This window comes from Nerophis lumbriciformis, linkage group LG02, assembly GCF_033978685.3.
Source record: "Nerophis lumbriciformis linkage group LG02, RoL_Nlum_v2.1, whole genome shotgun sequence".
Taxonomy (NCBI): Eukaryota; Metazoa; Chordata; class Actinopteri; order Syngnathiformes; family Syngnathidae; genus Nerophis; species Nerophis lumbriciformis.
In genome coordinates this window covers 16,727,933-16,750,658 of record NC_084549.2, presented here as the reverse complement: position 1 = coordinate 16,750,658, position 22,726 = coordinate 16,727,933, and the positions used below count along the sequence as shown (strand labels likewise).

The 22,726-nt window shown below is 38.0% G+C and overlaps 1 protein-coding gene across 1 annotated transcript in view; it reads left to right on the top strand.

Annotated features, from left to right (window-relative positions):
• The window catches only part of hpse2 (heparanase 2), an 89,245-nt gene that overhangs the window by 41,884 nt on the left and 24,635 nt on the right, over window positions 1–22,726 (top strand). The window contains exons 4-6 of the mRNA XM_061953230.1: window positions 11,118–11,291; window positions 14,716–14,887; window positions 21,250–21,297. Of these exons, the coding sequence (XP_061809214.1) occupies window positions 11,118–11,291; window positions 14,716–14,887; window positions 21,250–21,297 (394 nt within the window). The remainder of the gene's footprint in view (window positions 1–11,117; window positions 11,292–14,715; window positions 14,888–21,249; window positions 21,298–22,726) is intronic.

The window sequence follows — 22,726 nt, the reverse complement described above, 5'->3', positions numbered from 1 at the left end:
TTGTGTTTATCTTCTTCGAGCAGAACCAAGACCAAATCTAGTAATTTCTAAGGCGTTCCATTCCGTTCAAACTTGGGAAAATATTCCTCTAACATAGCGGTGTTCAAAAATGTGTCATTCTTTTGCATCTTAACATCTGTTTTTTTACACCACAATATAGAGTGAAACCATTCTTGCCTGGGCATGCACCCCTCCTCCTGTTAGACTATAAATAGTTTGGGTCGGAGTATCAAGCCCGAATTGATGCATACAAGAATAAACATTCTTTGGGGACTGTTAAAGATCAAGTTTCACAATGAACTGATCGATTCTATTGCGCACAAATTTCAGCCTTATGTTACTGTATGTGATTATGCAAACAACTTTTTTGTCATCACATGATAACCTTGTTTTCATTTTACAATTGTATTCATTTCAATATTTTTTCTCCCACCACAAAGCTATATACAGTATGTTTACTGTTTTATTATAATCGCAACAATCAGTTGAATGTATGCGGTCGTTTTTTTGTTTGTTTAATAAAATAGCACAGCTAATGGGGATCTGTGCAAATAAACACATTGCAATGCTATGTAGTGATATACACTGATCATTAGGTTAGTAACGTCACAGGGATCATTGGCGCTAAAGGAAGTAGAAAGTAAGTAGAAGAAGGGAGAACAAAACATCTCATTTGCAACTTTTTCCAACACTCGTATAAACATGGTAGAGATTGGGTTGTCCTTAAATTGGCCCCTTCGGCTCTGGCAAAGCGCCCAGAAGAAGATCAAACTTGGCTAACTAAAGGTAGTAAAAGTCGTAAAAAGATTTCAGTAGGTAAACCTGAGGAAGGATCATTACCGATGCCAGAGGGGAGCAGTGAGGGAGGTCTCCTGCCCCAGCAAACTGTTCGTAACTACACCTCTGGGCCAAATTTCCGGCAAGTCCCATCGGAGCCGACGGCAATATTAGGACACGTGGTGGCATGGTAAGCTCAGTGTCTGACGGCTGCGCTTCCCAACCGGTCCCACATCCCCCATCTGGGAACATACTCCCAACACAGCGACCATCATCAAGGGTAAAGATAATTTTCTTCAACAATTTAATTCTTTTCTCCTAAGAAATGGACAATCATAACTGCATAAGTCTCGTACTGGTCTCATTATTGTGACTTATTCCTATACCAAGATGCCTATCTCTTCCTCCCACGCATCGCCTCTTCTAGTGTGCGAGACAACCACAGGGATAGAAGTGAGATCATCTTTTTAAGTATCGTTTTGTAAGATTTTTATATTTGATCTTTTTATTACTGTATTTTATTTGTCACTCATATGTTCTGTGGAAGTAACTTAGGTGTTGATTTACCTATAATTTAGGTATAACTTCAGCCTTACGCAAAAACTCAACTTACATCACAGTCCCAGAGGCGGAGCTTGAGGTCCGAAAGCTTCTTTCGGGTTTGTTGTAGGTTTTCCTTTGTTACAACTTGTTTCTAAACTAGCTATTCTGTATACTTTGGTGTCTAAAGGCAATGTTTTTCATGCATGCACCTGCAACATGCACCTCCAGAAAATAGTTCAAGTCCCAATAAAAGGCAGCTCGTGTTGTTAATTTTTCCAAGTTTCTGTGTTTGATTTGAATGTTAAGGTCAAAGTATGGTAACAAATATCACTCATCAAACTCATGTCATGCCTCATCTCACGCTGGGCACACAGATGAAGCAGAAACTCAAGTCCAGTCACAGCAAATTCACAAATGGATGTTACTTCACTGTCACTCTTATTTTTTTACATGCACACACCACCCTTTCTACTATAAAAATTAAAAACATGTGCTTACTCCATGTATTGCATTCTAATAATATACATTGATTTGACCTGATTGCTTTCACTAGAATGGAGCCCTCCTATATGAAAGAAGAGACCAAGCTGTGCTATGTTTTTTTTGAACACACAGCCAGTGGGTTCTGAGCAATTTGCTTGTGTAGTCATATGGAAGTATATTGGAACCACATTTAGTCCTCCACGTTTCTCTTAACACACAGTGTCAAGTGAACGTCATAATGATACGGCAATACATCCTCTGATGGACTGCATCTAATAGCTTTTGGTGCAGCGGTTGTAACAGTAAATTAGTCAGGCTTTGAACATAGTAGACGATTGAATGAATGAAGGATCACATTAGATTGCTTTGATAGCTGTTGCTGTATATGTATACAGGATTGACTGCTAATACTGATGAAAAATGTTTGACTTTTGGATATTGGATGTCTAAATCTGTCTCTCATGATTATTTCACATTTTTACTTTATGTTGCCATTGGGCTTTCTCTGTTGTGTTGCACCTTTCAAATAAACTTAAAGTGAGTAGTATACAGTGATGGGCAAGCTACTTGGAAATTGTGGTAAGCAAAGCAACTAGTTACTCTCGATTAGTTGTAGTTACGCTACAGGTGAAGCTATCCCCACAGAATTGTAGCAAGCTACACTCCAAGCTCCTCGGCAAAAGTATCTTGCTACATCAACACGTGTATATATTAATACAAAACCCAAAACGAGTGAAGTTGTCACGTTGTGTAATTCGTAAATAAAAACAGATTACAATGATTTGCAAATCCTTTTCAACTTATATTCAATTGAATATACTGCAACGACAAGATATTTAATGTTCGAACTGAAAAACAATTTTTTTTTTTTTTTTTGCAAATAATCATTAACTTAGAATTTAATGGCAGCAACACATTGCAAAAAAGTTGGCACAGGGGCATTTTTACCACTGTGTTACATGGCCTTTCCTTTTAACAACACTCAGTAAACGTTTGGGAACTGAGGAGACCAATTGTTGAAACTTTTCAGGTGGAATTCTTTCCCATTCTTGCTTGATTTACAGCTTAAGTTGTTCAACAGTCTCCGTTGTGGTATTTTAGGCTTCAGATGGCGCCACACATTTTCAATGGGAGACAGGTCTGGACTACAGGCAGGTCAGTCTAGTACCCACACTGTTTTACTATAAAGCCACGCTGTTGTAACACGTGGCTTGGCATTGTCTTGCTGAAATAAGCAGGGGTGTCCATGATAACGTTGCTTGGATGGCAACATATGTTGCTCCAAAACCTGTATGTACCTTTCAGCATTAATGGTGCCTTCACAGATGTGTAAGTAACCCATGCCTTGGGCACTAATACACCCCTATACCATTACGGATGCTGGCTTTTGAACTTTGCGCATATAACAATCCGTATGGTTCTTTTCCTCTGTGTTCCGGAAGACACAACGTCCACAGTTTCCAAAAACAATTTGAAATATGGACTCTTCAGACCACAGAACACTTTTCCACTTTGCCTCAGTCCATTTTAGATAAGCTGGGGCCCAGCGAAACCGGCAGCATTTCTGGGTGTTGTTGATAAATGGCTTTGGCTTTGCATAGTAGAGTTTTAACTTGCACTTACAGATGTAGCGACAAACTGTAGTTACTGACAGTTGTTTTCTTAAGTGTTCCTGAGCCCATGTGGTGATATCCTTTACACACTGACGTCACTTTTTGATGCAGTACTACCTGAGGGATCGAAGGTCCCTAATATCGCTTACGTGCAGTGATTTCTCCAGATTATCTGAACCTTTTGATGATATTACGGACTGTAGATGGTGAAATCCCTAAATTCATTGTAATAATTTGTTGAGAAATGTTGTTCTTAAACTGTTGGACAATTTGCTCACGCACAAAGTGGTGACCCTCGCCCCATCCTTGTTTGTGAATGACTGAACATTTCATGGAAACTGCTTTTATACCCAATCATGGCACCCACCTGTTCCCAATTAGCCTGTTCACCTGTTGGATGTTCCAAACAAGTGTTTGATTAGCATTCCTCAACTTTCTCAGTCTTTTTTGCCACTTGTGCCAGCTTCTTTTAAACATATTGCAGGCATCAAATTCCAAATGAGCTAATATTTGCAAAACATAACGTTTCACAGTTTGAACATTAAATATCTTGTCTTTGCAGTCTATTCAATTAAAAATAGGTTGAAAAGGATTTGCAAATCATTGTATTCTGTTTTTATTTACGATTTACACAACGTGCCAACTTCACTGGTTTTGGTTTTTGTATGTCTCAACTTAATGTACAATTTTACACCAAACAAATAGGCAGAGAAAAAGGTCATCTTTTTATTGTTCATTATAATACACACAAACTGGAAACATGACCTCTCTCTGGGTTTTTAACATTTCGTTTAACTTGCAAAGTTGCTGTACCATGTACAAAATTAGGAAGAAAACACTGGAAACAAATTAAATTGAAGGCAGTGAAACGATCATATTAAATAAAAATTTAAATATATACTCTCCATTGGAATGGGGACTTTCCAGCACAGGTTAAACTACTGTCTCAACAGAAGCCACAGTGACAAAGTTACAATAGGTGCAAAACGATAATATTAAATAAAAATTTAAATATATACTCTCCATTGGAATGGGGACTTTACAGCACAGGTTAAACTACTGTCTCAACAGAAGCCACAGTGACAAAGTTACAATAGGTGCAAAACATTTTTCTCACAAAACGGATACTAACAAACTCCATCTTTACATGAACATAAATAAATAAAAGTGAACATATATTTGTGCCAGGACTGAAATCCCATATAACTTTTGTACCAGTGTTAACTAAGCAGCATGGGGTCATCTCTATTGACACTTTCTCATCACCACAAAACTGTGCACTATCAGGTTAGCCAGGACAAAACAGAATATTTATAAAATGTTAAAAATCATCTAAAATAAATAAAAGTACCTGGAAATGGCTAATTGATGCACCCTGGAAGAAACATATGTATAAGACCCTTGCCTCATGTGGTTTCTGCCACCATTGTGGGCAATGTGTTTTAATTTTGCTTCCTGGTTTTAAAGTGTCATTACGCGCCCTATTTTCCCTCTGGCAATGTATTGCCCTAACCTAAGCCAATCGTGACTCTTTGTATGTAAACCAACCAATCATTAGGGATTTTCTCATACGTAAACCAACAAATCCTAATGGAGTTTTTCCGTATTTATTTAGTTTTTTCTCCCCCTGGGGACGAGTGTAATAAATCGATGGATTTGCAGTCCACTTTCTCTAGATTTAATGGACGCTACGTCGTTACATGGGTCTAAAAATAGCTAAACTACACATATTGCTACTGGTTCAAAAAGTAGCACTGCTACCGCCACGCTCCTTGGAAATGTAGTTAAACTACGTAGCGTCACTACTTGAAGCAAGTTACCCGTCCATCACTGGTAGAATATATATCTGGTCGTGCAGATGGGAACTGTAATGTACATTGTCAAAGCTTTTCCAAAATTTGTGTGGTCAGTGGTCACTTACATATGATACTTTATGCTAGAATAAATATTTGGCATCGTAAGGTATGGACTAACAATGGACAATACTGTATGCATGAAGGAGATCGAAGGCTCAAAGTTAAAGTCTCTAGTCCAAGCAGATGTGTCCCCTTCTTGCCCAGTTTGGGAGCATTCCTGTCTGATTGGGCTTTTAAAGCAAGCCAAAACTCAGCTTGTCAGTGTATTACCCTCAATCAAAAGAACACATTGAACTTGAAACCATTGTTGTCAGTCCTCATGGTTGGCTGTAGTTGTAATGCTAATGAGCTGTGTTTGTGTTTGGGTGACACCATCTTAGCTATGTAAGGTACAGTGACATTGCAGTCATGAGTTTTTTCTTGCCCTGATGTGGGATGATAGCCGAGGATGTCGTTGTGGCTTGTGCAGCCCTTTGAGACACTCGTGATTTAGGGCTATATAAGTCAACGTTGATTGATTGATTGATTAACAGGCTATAATGCCAAGTTAGCTAGCCCATTAGCTGAAGAAATAAGAAATAATATGACTTACAGCTACCATGTTCATAGCTGACTGATGGTCAAAAGCACTTTATTTTAAGGTGTGTAGCAAAGCCTTCTTGATTGTCTTTTGTGACATGAAGTGTGTATTGCTTGTATTTCGACAAGTGATTTTTTTCCCGGAAGTGAAAACCAGTGGTGGTCAACCAAGCTAAGATGACTGTTGAACAGCAAGCAGCGTGCGCACTGTCTGCGTACACAAAGGGCCGATATCTTCCTGCAAAGAGCAGACACGAGCAAAAAATACAACTATGCAATATGATAGACCTCTGTACTTCTTTCAAAAAATAAAAATTGTTGGTGGAGTTCCCAAGCAATAGGAACTATCGTGTGCTCCAGACACCATTTTACACAAAAACACAGATGAAAACTTGGAAAAGCATGGAGGTCTGCAACTACTTTTTGTGTGGCTGGGTCAAGGAAATTGGTATCAAGACTTTTAACAGATAATCATGCATTGTTTTTCCTCGGGTAAAGTTGCATTTCATGATTTAACTTTGTGCCTACTGCCATGTTTGTTGCCTGTCCTTGCTGTTGCACGCGTCGTTTACGAGTACACGTTTTTTCACGTTTTTATCAAAATATAACTTTAGATGTCAACATTGTGTATGTGCTGAAAGCCTCATTTGTGATTGCTGCCTTTGGTATAAGCTTAATTCTTTTAGGTTTTGCTCACATTTGTTTTCTTTTATTTAGACACGCAAAGTTGGTGCTTTTTGAAACACTCGTAGCAAAAATGTATTTTAAGAAATACAATTAATATCAAGATAATACTTAAATCGGAAACGTTAAAAGTATATCAAACGAACCTTTAACGAAGTGATCATTGCAAACTTGTGCGTTCTTTGGCTCTGCTCCCTTGAACTGGAGCGGGTGCCACTTTTGACGTTGTCGTTTTGTAAAATCTTACACTCTTCCGCCCTTCTTGACTACCTCCCAAGAAACTGAAGAAGCATTTGTCCTTTTCATGGTTTAAACAGTTCACAACAGCCTAAAACAAACCAAACATAGGGCATTTTTCTTCGAGAAAGGCTAAATGGTGCGTAGTACCCTTTGATAACAGACGCAGGCTTGACCACCACGCATATTCAATGAGCTGGACGTGCCTTTATTTTAAGTCCAAGCAATACACAGGGTTGACTCAAATAATCTAGGGGTTGGTCAGCGGTGGTATCATGTTCATGAGGAAAGAGATTTTTCCTTCATAAAAACTCACAACTTCAAAAGCGATCATTTAAGATCTTCTCTCAAAAGTACAGAAGAGATAACACATTTTTGTCTTTTTTCCTTTGGTGGTCATAAACAGTCTCTAGAGCCGTATTACTGTTAGACCGTCATCATAATATTTTTGCAATAGGACATGTTGGTGGGGAAACAATGCTAATGCCAGATAAAGACTACTGTGACCACATTCTGTATGCTTTTTTTTATCTTGTTAATTAATTATCTACAAGCACCGTATTTTTCGGAGTATAAGTCGCACCGGCCGAAAATGCATAATAAAGAAGGAAAAAAACATACATAAGTCGCACTGGAGTATTAGTCGTATTTTTGGGGGGAATTTATTTGATAAAACCCAACACCAAGAATAGACATTTGAAAGGCAATTTAAAATAAATAAAGAATAGTGAACAACAGGCTGAATAAGTGTACGTTATATGAGGCATAAATAACCAACTGAGAACGTGCCTGGTATGTTAACGTAACATATTATGGTAAGAGTCATTCAAATAACTATAACATATAGAACATGCTATACGTTTACCAAACAATCTGTCACTCCTAATCGCTAAATCTGATGAAATCTTATACGTCTAGTCTCTTACGTGAATGAGCTAAATAATATTATTTGATATTTTACGGTAATGTGTTATTTATTTCACACATAAAGTCACTCCTGAGTATAAGTCGCACCCCCGGCCAAACTATGAAAAAAACTGCGACTTATGGTCCGAAAAATACAGTAGTACTTTTTTGTGTCCGTAAATTTCAGTACATAAAAGTCCAGAGTGTTCTCTAATATTTGGATGAACCATAAAGCGATTACAGCGGATTATCAAGCGCAATTCGAAATATTTTCATTGGGTGCCACTGCATTTGTTATGTCAAGTGTAATTTAATGTGCAGCAACACAGTAATATTGGATGTAATTTAATTCCGTTCATGTGGGTGGCATTGAACAAATTCTTGTTTATTACAACAGCAGTGTTTGTGCGTGAGTGTCTGCTTCTGTTAGCGTCCAAAGACACGTTTGCAGAGCTGTCGAAATGAGGCGTAACACTGACTGCTGTGGCTGGATTCTCTGGTTCACACGACAGGCCTTTCTATCAGATAGACAGTCTGACACGATCCAGACCCCACTCTCAGCCGCACACAAAGCCCCACCACGCGTACACACGCACGGATGTCTTTCTGGGTTTGGCCTTCTTATTCAGGCTTGCACCAATTGTTGAGTAGGTTCATGACAAAGCGAGAACATCACAAGGTCTTAAACAGCCCTTCATTGTGTGATAGGAATGTGCAAAATGGTGTTGACACAGATTTCAAAGCGGCTAATGATTCATGACATTGAATGTAATTGTGTGTCGTTCCATCATTAAAATAGTGGCAGTTTTATATCCGCTGGATTAAGTACTTGTGTCTGTGTTTGTATTGTTCCCGCCTTGGTGAGTGACGCTAGCAATCCACTTAAGGTTTACCATATATCTACTTGTCAGTTTAGTCAGCTAAGTAACTCACATACACAAATGTGTATAAGCTCAGATTCACAACTTCTTCACAGCGTCTTGTCATGACTTATGTTGACTGAGATGATATTTTCTTAGCCTGAGGGCTTTTGTAGTGTCTGCAATGGAGCACTTTCATGTTGGCCCCAAGTGAGGGTGGAGTGGTCCAGCATTGTTTTGTCTGAAGAAAGCAAATTATGCTTTGCTCTTGGCAGGCCACAAATGAGAGCTCCACTTCACTGGCCAGTAACACTATCTCCTGTCTTCAGGCTAGCGACTGTTGTTTGTGTGCTCAGCCAAAACAGAAACTATAGAAAATGCTCAGTAGCAGCCTAACCAAGGATTAACGACCATTAAAAAGATAGCTTGTTCCCAGGGAATCAAGTTATTGTTTGTCCCATTTACTCGTCGACGTATGTCAATTTTAAACATCCTGTTGAAACATGAAAATGGCATCGCAATTTCACAGATTCAAAGCCCTAAAACTCCCATGAGTGATAAAATTGATGATTAAATACCTCCTTAAATTGTACCTACGCATTATTACTATGACTGATCTAGCTGCTTAATGTTACTTTTGATCAGTAGTGGGCTTTGCATTTAATACCTAGGCCTTCAGTGATGTCCTACTTAGTCCAACTTGAATGTATACAGTCGTGGTCAAAAGTTTACATACACTTGTGAAGGACATAATGTCACGGTTGTCTTGAGTTTCCAATAATTTCTACAACTCTTATTTTTTTGTGATATCGTGATTGGAGCACATACTTTGTTGGTCACCAAAAACATTCATGAAGTTTGGTTCTTTTATGAATTTATTATGGGTCTACGGAAAATGTGACCAAATCTGCTGGGTCAAAAGTATACATACAGCAATGTTAATATTTGGTTACATGTCCCTTGGCAAGTTTCACTGCAATAAGGTGCTTTTGGTAGCCATCCACAAGCTTCTGGCAAGTTTCTGGTTGAAATTTTGACCACTCCTCTTGACAAAATTGGTGCAGTTCAGCTAAATTTGTTGGTTTTCTGACATGGACTTGTTTCTTCAGCATTGTCCACACGTTTAAGTCAGGACTTTGGGAAGGCCATTCTAAAACCTTCATTATAGCCTGACTTAGCCATTCCTTTACCACTTTTGAGGTGTGTTTGGGGTCATTGTCCTGTTGGAACACCCAACTGTGCCCAAGACCCAACTTCCGGGATGATCATTTTAGGTTGTCCTGAAGAATTTGGAGGTAATCCTCCTCTTTCATTGTCCCATTTACTCTCTGTAAAACATCAGTTCCATTGTCAGTAAAACAGGCCCACAGTATAATACCACCACCACCATGCTTGACGGTAGGAATGGTGTTCCTGGGATTAAAGGCCTCACCTTTTCTCCTCCAAACATATTGCTGGGTATTGTGGCCAAACAGCTTAATTTTTGTTTCATTTGACCACAGAACTTTCCTCCAGAAGGTCTTATCTTTGTCCATGTGATGTTAAGTATGTCCTCCAATCACTCTATCACAAAATAATAAGAGTTGTAGAAATTATTGGAAACTCAAGACAGCCATGACATGTTCTTTACAAGTGTATGTAAACTTTTGACCACGACCGTACCTCTCATAATACCATAGCAAATGTGTTCATGCTTTGCTTTTTCTTTCTTTTTTGTTCCTCACTTATTTGAGAAACAAACCGTTACATACTGTAGTTGCTATCTAGCTAGCTCAACTTGTAATTTTTACAGAAAATGTGAGAAGTAAGACGACTCTGCAGCACTACGGTCATCTCCACATTAGTCATTAAGTTAAGTGAATGTTTCTATGACAGGAGTCATTTTTTAAGACCCACACTTTATGTTCAATGCAGTACATTCAACATATTATACAGTGCTAATATGACATAATATATGATAATTTTATTATGTTAATATACCGGTACATTAATATAAAACATTCTCTCTGCAGAATATTCACACAACCGTAGCAGAAGAAAAGATCTCTGGCAGGCATTTTCTGCACTGCTTTTGTCTTCATTGCACAATTTGGCAAGCTCAGCTGGTGTGGAATTCTCAGTTGAAGGCAAAATGTAATAGGAAACACACCAGTCAAGAGAGAGGGTCAAAAGTCAAGGTAATATTTATATTATTGTAATAACTCAAGCAGATCACATTTCAAAACAAGAGTCTGAAATGTCCAGGGGTTGCCCGGTGTTGCATTTAAACAATCAGATTACGCTGCCAGCCTCTGGTATAAAACCCTCATCCTTACTGTTGGAAACCAGTGCACATAAACAGAGTAAAATATTACTTCTTGCAACTCAATGGAATTTGTTTGGGAAAATACGTTTGCTTGTCATGTGAATTAATCAATACTCGGAAATCTATTTCAATACCACAACAAAAACTGGGGGATACATCCCAAATGTCTTTCAAATTATCAAAATGAAGTGCATACAGTACTTGTTCTTCTGATTTCAATGGATGCAAAAAAAAAAAGAATCAAAGTTACAACTGCTTTGTGGGTTTCTCCCAGCCAGGTCTTTAGACAAATTGTACAACTTTGCCGACTGTGCTGGTCTGCACCTGATTCTTGGCCTCAACGCGTTGCAAAGAAACCCTGACAACTCCTGGAACACCTCCTCCACGTTGAGCCTCCTCAAGTACAGCGCTGGCAAGAAATACAACATCTCCTGGGAGTTGGGCAACGGTTAGTGCAACATTGGTTACTAAACTTATACATTGTAAATCGACGCCTCAGTTTTATTGTGCCCCGGTTTTCTTTACTCGTTTATACAGTAAATGTGCCGTATTTCCTCATTTAGTTGTGCTAGACTTTAATTTACTCAAATGCAGAGTACCAAGGATTCATCACAAAAAATGTTTTTATTAGGGAAACCTTAGAATACCTTTATTTGTATAAATCGATTTTTATAAAATATTTTATAATCAAATAATTTGTAGCTTTTCTTAATTTTCATCCATGAATAATTAATGATACAAATAATGTACTAAATACAATGATGTTGCTAAGTACGTCCCTGACATAGGGGTGAGGGTATGGGTGCAGTTAAATGGGGATATTTTAGAGGGGTCCCAAGCACAGAGGCCCCCTCAGCTTTTGTAAAGTTGTAAGATTTTTTTGCTCCCATTTTAAATATATAATTTATGAAAATACAAAAAAGTCATAATTGTTGAAATGAAATTAATATAGACGGGAGAGTTCAATAATAAGGTTTCTTAAATCAAATTAAGAATGTCTAAGACTATCTACACCTACCTATTGAAAATATTAAATAGTTTGAATCACCTGGATAGCGGCAAACCTAGCTTCGAATACTTCACTCATAACGTCATCGAATCTCTCCTTTAAACATTCTCAGTCACAGCAGCAGCATTTTGAAACAAAGATGAGGCGACAAAAGAAAGATAAACATACAATACATCTAATTGTGGCAGCATAGGAGAAGGTTAATTGTTTTGCATATCATTGCCCATAACTGCTGCGTTCAAAGTTACAGAGGCGTCGCTCGTGTTTAAAGACGGGGGGAGACTTAACTCCCAGGAGATGCACTAATAATATTATAATCACAATAATAATGACGTATTGTTATGATTTGTATTACCCAGATGATAATCCTATACTATGTACTGTAACCTCTTCTTTACACTCTGAACTAAAGGAAAACATGACATTTATAATCATACTTAAGTGATTAATGACAGATTGTATTATTATTTAAATTCATGTTCTGGCTACTACGTATTGAATTTTTGGGCTTTAAAAAAAAATGTATCAACGAAACATTATTTAGGAAAATTATTTAGGGAGTTGTATACATGTATATTTCACAATGTACTAGAGTCGACATACTGTAAAGACCAATTCCTGTAGCCTGATTGAGGTATATATTTTTCTTTCCGAATAGGACTTAACACATTATGCATTGTCTCATAGGTTTTTACAATATTGTTACCTACTAATATAAAGTACAGTCCAAAAGTTTGGACATACATTTTCCTCATTCAATGCGTTTTCTTTATTTTCATGACTATTTACATTGTAGATTGTCACTGAAGGCATCAAAACTATGAATGAACACATGTGGAGTTATGTACTTAACAAAGAAAGGTGAAATAACTGAAAACAGGTTTTATATTCTAGTTTCTTGAAAATAGCCACCCTTTGCTCTGATTACGGCTTTGTACGCTCTTGGCAATCTCTCGATGAGCTTCAAGCACATCTGTGAAGTGAAAACCATTTCAGGTGACTATCTCTTAAAGCGCATCGAGAGAATGCCAAGCGTGTGCAAAAAAGTAATCAGAGCAAATGTTAGCTATTTTCAAGAAACTAGAATATAAAACATGTTTTCAGTAATTTCACCTTGTTTTGCTACATACAAAACTCCACATGTGTTCATTCATAGTTTTCAATCTATAATGTAAATAGTAGAGATGTCCGATAATATCGGACTGCCGATATTATCGGCCGATAAATGCTTTAAAATGTAATGTCGGAAATTATCGGTATCGGTTTCATAATTATCAGTATCGGTTTCAAAAAGTAAAATTGATGACTTTTTATAACGCCGCTGTGTACACAGACGTAGGGAGAAGTACAGAGCACCAATAAACCTTAAAGGCACTGCCTTTGCGTGCCGGCCCAGTCACATAATATCTACGGCTTTACACACACACAAGTGAATGCCATGCATACTTGGTCAACAGCCATACAGGTCACACTGAGGGTGGCCGTATAAACAGCTTTAACACTGTCACAAATATGCGCCACACTGTGAACCCACACCAAACAAGAATGACAAACACAGTTCAGGAGAACATCCGCACCGTAACACAACAAAAACACAACAGAACAAATACCCAGAACCCCTTGCAGCACTAACTCTTCCGGGATGCTACAATATACACCCCCGCTACCCTCTACCCAACCCCGCCCGCCTCAACCTCCTCATGCTCTTTCAGGGAGAGCATTTCCCAAATTCCAAGCTGCTGTTTTGAGGCATGTTAAAAAAAAAAATGCACTTTGTGACTTCAATAATAAATATGGCAGTGCCATGTTGGCATTTCTTTCCATAACTTGAGTTGATTTATTTTGGAAAACCTTGTTACATTGTTTAATGCATAATAATGTGTTAGTTCCACGACTGTATATATCGGTATCGGTTGATATCGGAATCGGTAATTAAGAGTTGGACAATATCGGATATCGGCAAAAAAGCCATTATCGGACATATCTAGTAAATAGTCATGAAAATAAAGAAAAACGCATTGAATGAGAAGGTGTGTCCAAACTTTTGGCCTGTACTGTACATGAGTTAAAAACAGTGTCAATTCCTGCACTACTACAATTAAGGAAACAAATGCAATAATCGAGGGACCTCTATCTGCTGTGGTCACTGTGCGGTATAGTAGTTACATCTGGTGTTTGTTTAACAAATAACCACTTTAATAGACACAGCTGAAAATGGTTGTCCCACATTACCGGGGTTAATTGTTGGTTCACTTAAGGAGGAAAAAGTGCTTGTCCTCATGTCATCCCTAACCATCTGTCCTCAACCAAATCCAGGAACTGCACTATACACACAAAGCTCAGTTGTGTGCCAAAAAGCTTCCACTTGCAACTGCTATGTTGTTCCCTCCATGGCACTGTGACAAATGTTTGATTGGAGAACTTCAAATAGATGATACAGAGGCAGTGCACTTTTATGGAGGTATATTTTGTGAAGGTTGTTGCTAGTACGGTAAACATTCATAAAAGCTTGCAAGACTGCAACTTAAAAACAACAGATAAATACTAATAATAATTATCGATTAGATTTATACAGCACTTTTTTTCTAGTGACCCAAAGTGCGTTACACTGAGCTATAAAAGCAATGGTCCTCATTGGAGTTGTTAGATATAAAATATTGAACATGAACACTGTTTTCTGCCTATTGGGTCAAACCAGCTCACATGATGTCTTCGTTTTACTGAATCTCATTACAGCCCCGCCATCTGTTTGCTCTGTTTTGTATTGTTCATTGTCCTCCTTTTTTGGGCTGCTGGATACAGTCGAGGAGAACAGAATACAAAAACAATATCACACATTTAAATCTGCCTCTTTTCCTTCTAGAGCCCAATGCGTACCGCAGCATGGTGGGCCGCACGGTCAACAGCACCCAACTGGCTCAGGACTATGCAAAGCTACGAACCCTTCTCCAGTCTGTACGTTACTACAACCGAGCTCACCTTTATGGCCCAAATGCTGGAAGACCTCGGAGGAATGCTATCCTTCTTTTGGATGGGTGAGTCACCAAATAAAGCACTAATCGGACACACTTTGTTTAACTACGCCGCTTGAAATATGGGCAAGTGTGCAACATTTATAGAGCTTTACTGCGCTTAATATACATACACATACACACACAGGCTCGCACAGTTTCAGTGTTTATGGCTTTCCACTTGGCCCGTTTCTGTGTCCCAGCCCAAGTTATATCATGTCAGCGTAAATGAGGTGTCACATGATTTACAATGTGTCGACACAGAGTATCACCTGCCACTTCCTCTGTCAGCTTCAATTTAATCTTCAGGATTATCTAACAAGCTTCTCAGCACTTAACTGCCGTTTTTTTGGTATGCATTTTTCTCTCGAGTAATGGGCATAAATACAAATTTAGTGAACAAATTACCATTTCATTTGTTAGTCTCCTGTCAAACTTAGTTGTATGGATATACTTTGTCTTTTTAAAGTCCAAACATATCCTAAAATGTTGTCATCTTTTCCATATAAATTATCTATAAAAACAACATGGGAACTGTTTCAATAATGTAACTATTACGCCAAATAATCAATGTCTGAAAAATAAAATACCATAAAAGCAGACAAAAAGTTCCTGGCTGTTAGCAGCAATGAACATGTCTGTTTTGCTTTGAGTGAATGGAAAGACGTTACAGCTGTGACCAGTCATTTATGAGGGCTTTATAACGATGGAATAAGACATTTCAAAGTGCAGGGGAAGGAATACACTGTACCTCTAGGCTTTAACTAGCAATGTTAAATAAACGGTGTAAACCACAACAGGCAAGGTAAAGCCCTCATAAAATCATGTGTGCAGATAAACACAGGAACAGTTTAATGTCTCGGCATATCTCAGCTTGAATCTGTCTCTTCTCTGCAGCCACCCACATTCTGACAGTTATTTGGAAGAGGGAGGGATTTGATACGAGCCTCCCTTCGTTCAAGCTACTTAGATCAATGAGGACATTCACGGCAGATGTTTGTTTCGCAGACAATTCTGGGAGTTTAAATTCACTTGCAAATAAAAAGCTGTCAGTTTAAGCGCACACCAAGAGCTGAACGCCTGTGGATATAGGAAGATGTAGAAGATAAAGGTGAGAAGCGGAAGAGGAGAAAGAGAGTGTCTTCAGGTCACCGGTGTAACATTTAACGACGAGGTGATTCTGGTATGTTTGACACTCTTTATGAGAGGTGTTCTTATGTTCTGCACTCTTCACAAGGAATACATTGATTTAAACACTGAGCTGCTAACCATCCAAATATCCGAGCTGGAAAGACTAAACAACCCAGAGCAGCGAAAGTTGTGTGTCTGATGTTTAGAGATACACATTCTAGTGTGTCTGACAAGCTGTAACCCCAAATAGGAGCGGTTTTCTGTCAGGCACAAGGCGGCTGCAAACACACAAACTGAAATGCATGGCGTAAAACAGGGATATTCAACTACCGGTAAATTGTTTTGAGGGACACTTTTCCAGAAAGCTGACCAAACTTAATCTTTCCTTCAGCGTCCTCTGCAGTGGAAATTTAATTTTTGTCTATTTATTTTGTCAACGTTACAACATTTAGATTAGAAATATAGCTTTGTCCATGCAACAATGGAGATACATTTCTGTATTTTTATGCGACCAAAAAAAAAATGGATTTACCACCCAAAAATATTTTCAAACAAAATGTTATGGTTACAAATCGTTTTTTTAAGTTGCAATCCTGTTTTTGGTTACAAATACTTTTTGTTGATGTTTAGGCTCAACTTCAGTCTTAACACTAGTCATTGGTATTTTCCCCTCCAAATGTGTTGAAGGCAGAAGTAGTCAGCAGTCACACCCATACGGTCCACACCATCATTTGAGAATGACCAAAAAAACGGCTTCCAACATATTGTTCATAGGAGGCCCCGCCCAGGGCTGACTTAACCTAAAGGGGGGCCCTAGGGCTATAGAGGTTTTGGGTCCCCCCCAAACCTCAACAACTGCACCGCCCAAGAACACAGTTTGAGAATACAAATCATGAATTCACTCAACAGCAACAATACAAAAATATCACCCATTTTACAAAAAAATGTTTTCATGAATACATCCCCTATGCCAGAGGTCGGCAACCCAAAATGTTGAAAGAGCCATATTGGACCAAAAATACAAAATCTAATCTGTCTGGAGCCGCAAAAAAAATTAAAAGCCATATTACATACAGATAGTGTGTCATGAGATATAAATTGAATCAAGAGGACTTAAAGGAAACTAAATGACCTCAAATATACCTACAAATGAGGCATAATGATGCAATATGTACATATAGTTAGCCTAAATAGCATGTTAGCATCGATTAGCTTGCAGTCATGCTCTGACCAAATATGCCCGATTAGCACTCCACACAAGTCAATAACATCAACAAAACTCACCTTTGTGCATTCATGCACAACGTTAAAAGTTTGGTGGACAAAATGAGACAGAAAAAGAAGTGGCATAAAACACGTCCTAGAAAGTTATACATGTAAACAAACTAAGGTGAGTTCAAGGACCGCCAAAATTTGTAGGATAAAACGGCGCTCGCCAAATACTCGATCAGTGAAGCATGTTTAATACAAACAGTGTGCTTTATAACAATTGGGGAGGTTTGTGTCATGTTTGTCCTCCTACAGAGACCATATTAACACAAAAAATATATTTTTTTCCCCATTTTTCATACATTTTCGAAATAGCTCCAGAGAGCCACTAGGGTGGCGCTAAAGAGCCGCATGTGGCTCTAGAGCCGCGGGTTGCCGACCCCCGCCCTATGCGAAGGCCGCATGCACATATGTGCGAGTGTAACAGAAGCCAGTCAATTTCAAGTAAACAGCCCAGAGAAAGAGAGAGAGTGAAAAAGTGAGAGAGAGATCACACTACTACAAGTGTTTATGATATTGGTAAATGTCTTCAACTTGAGGGGGCAAAAGGGGTAGGATTAAATAAGCCTTACTGCTTTGTACATGTTGTAAAGAAAATGTAAAATTGTGACACCTCATTTTGTATCTATATATATACGCTCAAATAAAACCAATCTAAATATTTTTGTTCGCAAATCTTTTTTTTGTTTTGGTTTCAATCCATTATTTTTGTTTGCAAATATATTTTTGGTAACCAATCCATTTTTTGTTTGGTTGCATAAAACGACAGATTTCTCTCATTTGCAACAGGAGCGCTGATTTTAAAGACCTACTACAAAAAAGCTACGTAGTCAAAGATCCTATATATGACTTAGGAATCTGTTGAAAAAATGTTAGTCTTTTGACAATTTGTTTTTTTTAAACTGAACTTGCAGGCCCGTATAGTGTCATTCCCTGGTTAGGTGTGGCCTCTGGGGCCACCAATTGAATAGTCCTGGCGTAAAACATAGGCGGGACCATTTTGATGTCGTATAAATATGAGTGGAATTTGAAGATGCCATATTCGACCATTTTTCAACTATTTTAGATAAGTCTCAGAGGTCTCACACTTTTTTTTAAATTGTATTTTTATTTTGATAAACCCTGCTGGGAACACGCAATTGTGTCTGTAGTTTTAACGCTAATAAGTTGCGTTTGTCCACAATTGTCTCTACAATGTGTGACTTCAGTAAATGGTGTACTTGTACTTAAAGGGGAACTGCACTTTTTTTCGGGCTGGGAACAATTCGCCAATTACAGGTTCTAAATGGCTGTCAAAGTGTCCTAATTTGTCGGATTATATTCTCAGCCATCTACTTTTCAGTTGAGAGACATGATTTATGACCTAAAATAAACTTATAGATAGCAGGGAAGCTAAGAAACAGCAGACCACTTGATGACTTAAATATAAGGACACACGGAAGTGATCACGTCGCCACTATAGTTTGTCTGCCTTAGTGCTTATAAAAACAATGCTACCAATACTCGGTTAATATTATAGTCACGAAATGTAAATGGAGTATTGTTGGCACTTTTTGAATGGTTATTTATCGGATTTTATGGGCGGAATAGTGGAGCTACCATTGGCTCCACTGTAAGCCGACTTTTATTTACGTTTATTTCATATTTAGAATGCATTAAAAAAAAAAAATCCATCTGTCGTCATGTCGTCGTCATCTTTCATAATGATTGTGAACGATTAGGCAAAAATCCAAAAAAAGTGCAGTTCCCCTTTAATCCATTGTTACTCTGCACAAGTTCAATGTAATAGATGCCATATATCACATACGACAACGTGGCACAGGAGGACACAAACATTAGCGATACGACCGTAGCTTTTTTACAGCAACATCATGCTAGGTTAGTTTCGGCACCGCAAAAAGATAAATGCTCAAACTTCCGACTCCCACGTGAATAGCTGACTGATGAATAGTTAGCATAGCTCTCTGTTTTTATTTTAAGATGTGTAGCAAAGCCTGTTTATTTTTTTGTTTGTTTGTTCACTGCGAAGTGGGTTAGGGTCAGGGTCACACTTATCGAGCTAGTGGCGTGTCAGAGGCACTGTCATGGCCACTGGGAAAGAATTGTCTCCTTAATGACGTGATGCAAACACTGAAATTATTAACTGTTTGAACGCCACTTCTCTGAAAGTGGAGCAAAACCGAAAGAGAAATAATAAACTTTTGTCATGTTTGTTGTTTATAAAGAAGCTACAAAATCATTTTTGCATAATAGAGGACCTTTAACTTGCTCAAACAGTTTTTCAAAGTCAGGGTTTTAGAAGATCTTATTTTTCTGAATAAATCATTCTTCATTATTTGTTATTCTTCTTTGTTGATGCATAGCCCATATTATACATATTCATTTATAGGTTGTAAAATATTAGGTTGCCTTTCTCATTAAATGTTGTTAGTTTATGATTTCATTTTAGTCCCTGCTTGTAACAGTAGTGACTGTTTTGTGCTTTAAAGAGGAACTGCACTTTTTTCACAATCATGAGAGATAAGAAAACAAAAGTTTTTTGTTTTTTTTCGCTTTCTAACATATAAAAATCGGCTCATTCTCGGTGGCTATCAATGCAGCTAATGGGAGCAATCAATTCTACCTCTAAATAACTTTAATTTATGTTCCGTAACCTGTATAATACCCAAACTGTAGCAACATTGTTATTGTAAGAGTGAACACTGAGGAACTCTTTTTCCACCGTAGTAACACATTGGGGTGATACAGTATTAGCCGTAAACACTAACTACGGCAAGAAATGAACTAGCTTCTACAACAACACGAAACGCGTTTGGGTTTGTAATGCACAACACTGCGATACGACACCAATTTGTACTGACTGATAAACATGAACAATCATATTACTGTATCTGTAAAGTTTTAGCCCACATTTCATGTTTTGTTTGTACACAGCTGAGCTAGCCAGACAGCGTATGTACTGTAGTTGTACTAACATGCATAGCAAGCTGTGTGTATCATGATCAATATTAAAGTGACTTACTCGATGGACAGTTGTTAGTCTGGTCCAGCTGGCTGGGGACGTTTTCTGTTGATTGTGGGTAAGCAATCCATTTATATCTAAATAGCTTGGCTCCAAGTTCTATATTTATAACGTCAAAATCACTTTCACCTCACTCTCCCGGCTTCCATCTGCTCCAACGTCTCACCCTTTCTTTGTGCTTGCTTCTATAAGCAGCAAAATATTTAGCTTTGGGAAAGTATAAGGTTGTAAATCCTCATTTGTCCAAAAATAAGTTACCGAGTCTGCCATGATTAGAAAACACACTTGTGTTTGATTGCGGAAACAGGAACACACATGTAAACAGAAAGCAATGCGTGGGAAAAAATAATTAGTCCCGGAAATGATTAAAATGTTCAAAATACGGTAAATATTGAACATATTACATATTGTTATGAGCGTGTCTGTTACCACATTATATATATACTGTACTTGCAGTGTGTATATAAGACTTTGGAGGGTTTTGAAGTTGTTTTAGAGAGCTTTGAAGGCTACAACGGTGACTCCCATTAGCCGCGTTTTTTATCATCTTTAAAATCCTGAAAAAAAAAAAAAAAGACGTGTGTTTTTGCCTCTCATAATGATTGTGAACGATAGGCAAAATAAAAAAAAAAAGTGCAGTTCTCCTTTAAAAATGGACTAAAAGAAACACTGACCACTGAAGTACATAAACAAAGTCTGTGTTAAATGTGTGGAGCTTCTCTGTCTTGCTATTGTAAGATCTTTTTGGAGCTCCTGGAAGTAATTTAATGTTTTAAAGGATCCTAAATTGCCAATGCTTTTAATAAATGTTCTCACACTTCTCTGTTTGGTAGAGTTTAGTACATAATTTTTTTTTTACCACATAAATGTTTCTCTGGTGTAATTAACTGTGAGACATTTGAATTATGTTCTTGGTCAGCTTGTTTGTGCTTTAATTCAAATTGGTTGTTTTTCTGATTTTCAGATTCATGAAGAATGCTGGCTCCGTTGTTAATGCAGTTACGTGGCAACAGTAGGTATTTTACCCTTTTTTTTCTATTTTTATTCATGAAACCTAAAAAAAAAATTGTAGAAAAAATCTTGCCCTAAAGTATCAATAAATCTAAATCAAATAACATATATCCACAGTATCATAGAGAGAGATTCATGCTTATTATGAAGAACAGTGTGCATTCTGGGAATGGAAAAACAAGGCAAACTGTGTGTTAAATTAGTAACACCTGCCATTTGTCTATTGCACACACTGTAGGAATGCATACAAATCTATCAATCCCCCATGTCTTATCCCCTGTGTCGTTGCACATATGTAAGTTTGTAGAAAGACACACCCACCACTAAGTTCAGACAAGCATTGCGTGAATGTGTGGTCATTGGGGTGAAGGTCAGGTCTAATTAGAAGAAACGGAAGGAGGAAGGGCTTGTCAGTAGGGCTTAGAAAAACACCACCCACACTGTTAAAATCAAACCATATGTTCAAGCTCATTCTCTTTGTCAATTAGTGAGTGTTATACTAGCGCCCCGGATTCCAGTCTAACCAGCGTACATGACAGAAACTATGATGTCTGCACAAGGAGCTACACTATACACCTAGAGACCACTGATTAGCACGGAACTGCACAGATTTGAACTGTGCTGCAGCTTCTTTTCTTCATTTGAAATATTAGGTCATTTGTGAGGCTTATAATAGGTTGTTTAAACCTGGTATTTGAACTCTGCTATGGTATATTTATTTGTGAATACATTTTCAATGTAAGCATTATTTTGAGAATGACTTAAAGACCTATAATTATTGTAATCTACATTTAAAACACTTACTTGTGGTTTACTTAATACGTATTGGATAAGCTTTGGTGTAAATTTTACTTCAGTCACTTTTATAAAAACCGTGACTGCGTGGGTTCTCTACGGGTTCTCCGGCTTCCTCCCACCTCCAAAGACTTGCACCTGGGTATAGGTTGATTGTGCAGTGACCACGGAAGGGACAAGCAGTAGAAAAATTGATGCATATACAGATTTACCCGGTCACAACATTAGGTACTGTACACCTGCACACTCGTCGATGGATTCAGCCTCAAAAGCTGTTTTTAGCAGCATTTATGTCACCGCATGTCGCATGTTTGTATTACCGGTATGTAAATGCCTAGATTATATGAAAATAATACATTATCTTACCTTTTTTTGTCCTGTCCAGCCTCTCAGGCAAATTATATTGTTGATGTAGATGCCCATATCTGCTGTACAGAATTACTCTAGAAAAGAGAAGTGTGGGATACTTCTTTTGTTTCTTAATTTGTATTTCACTTTATTAAACCCACTTAACCCAGTCATCCAAAAAAAGACAAAAAAAACACACAGCTAAACACGGCTAAAAGCCCCCAACTGGTGCACAACCACCCTCTGAGTACACCAAACAACACCACAACAACAATGACAACTGCAAC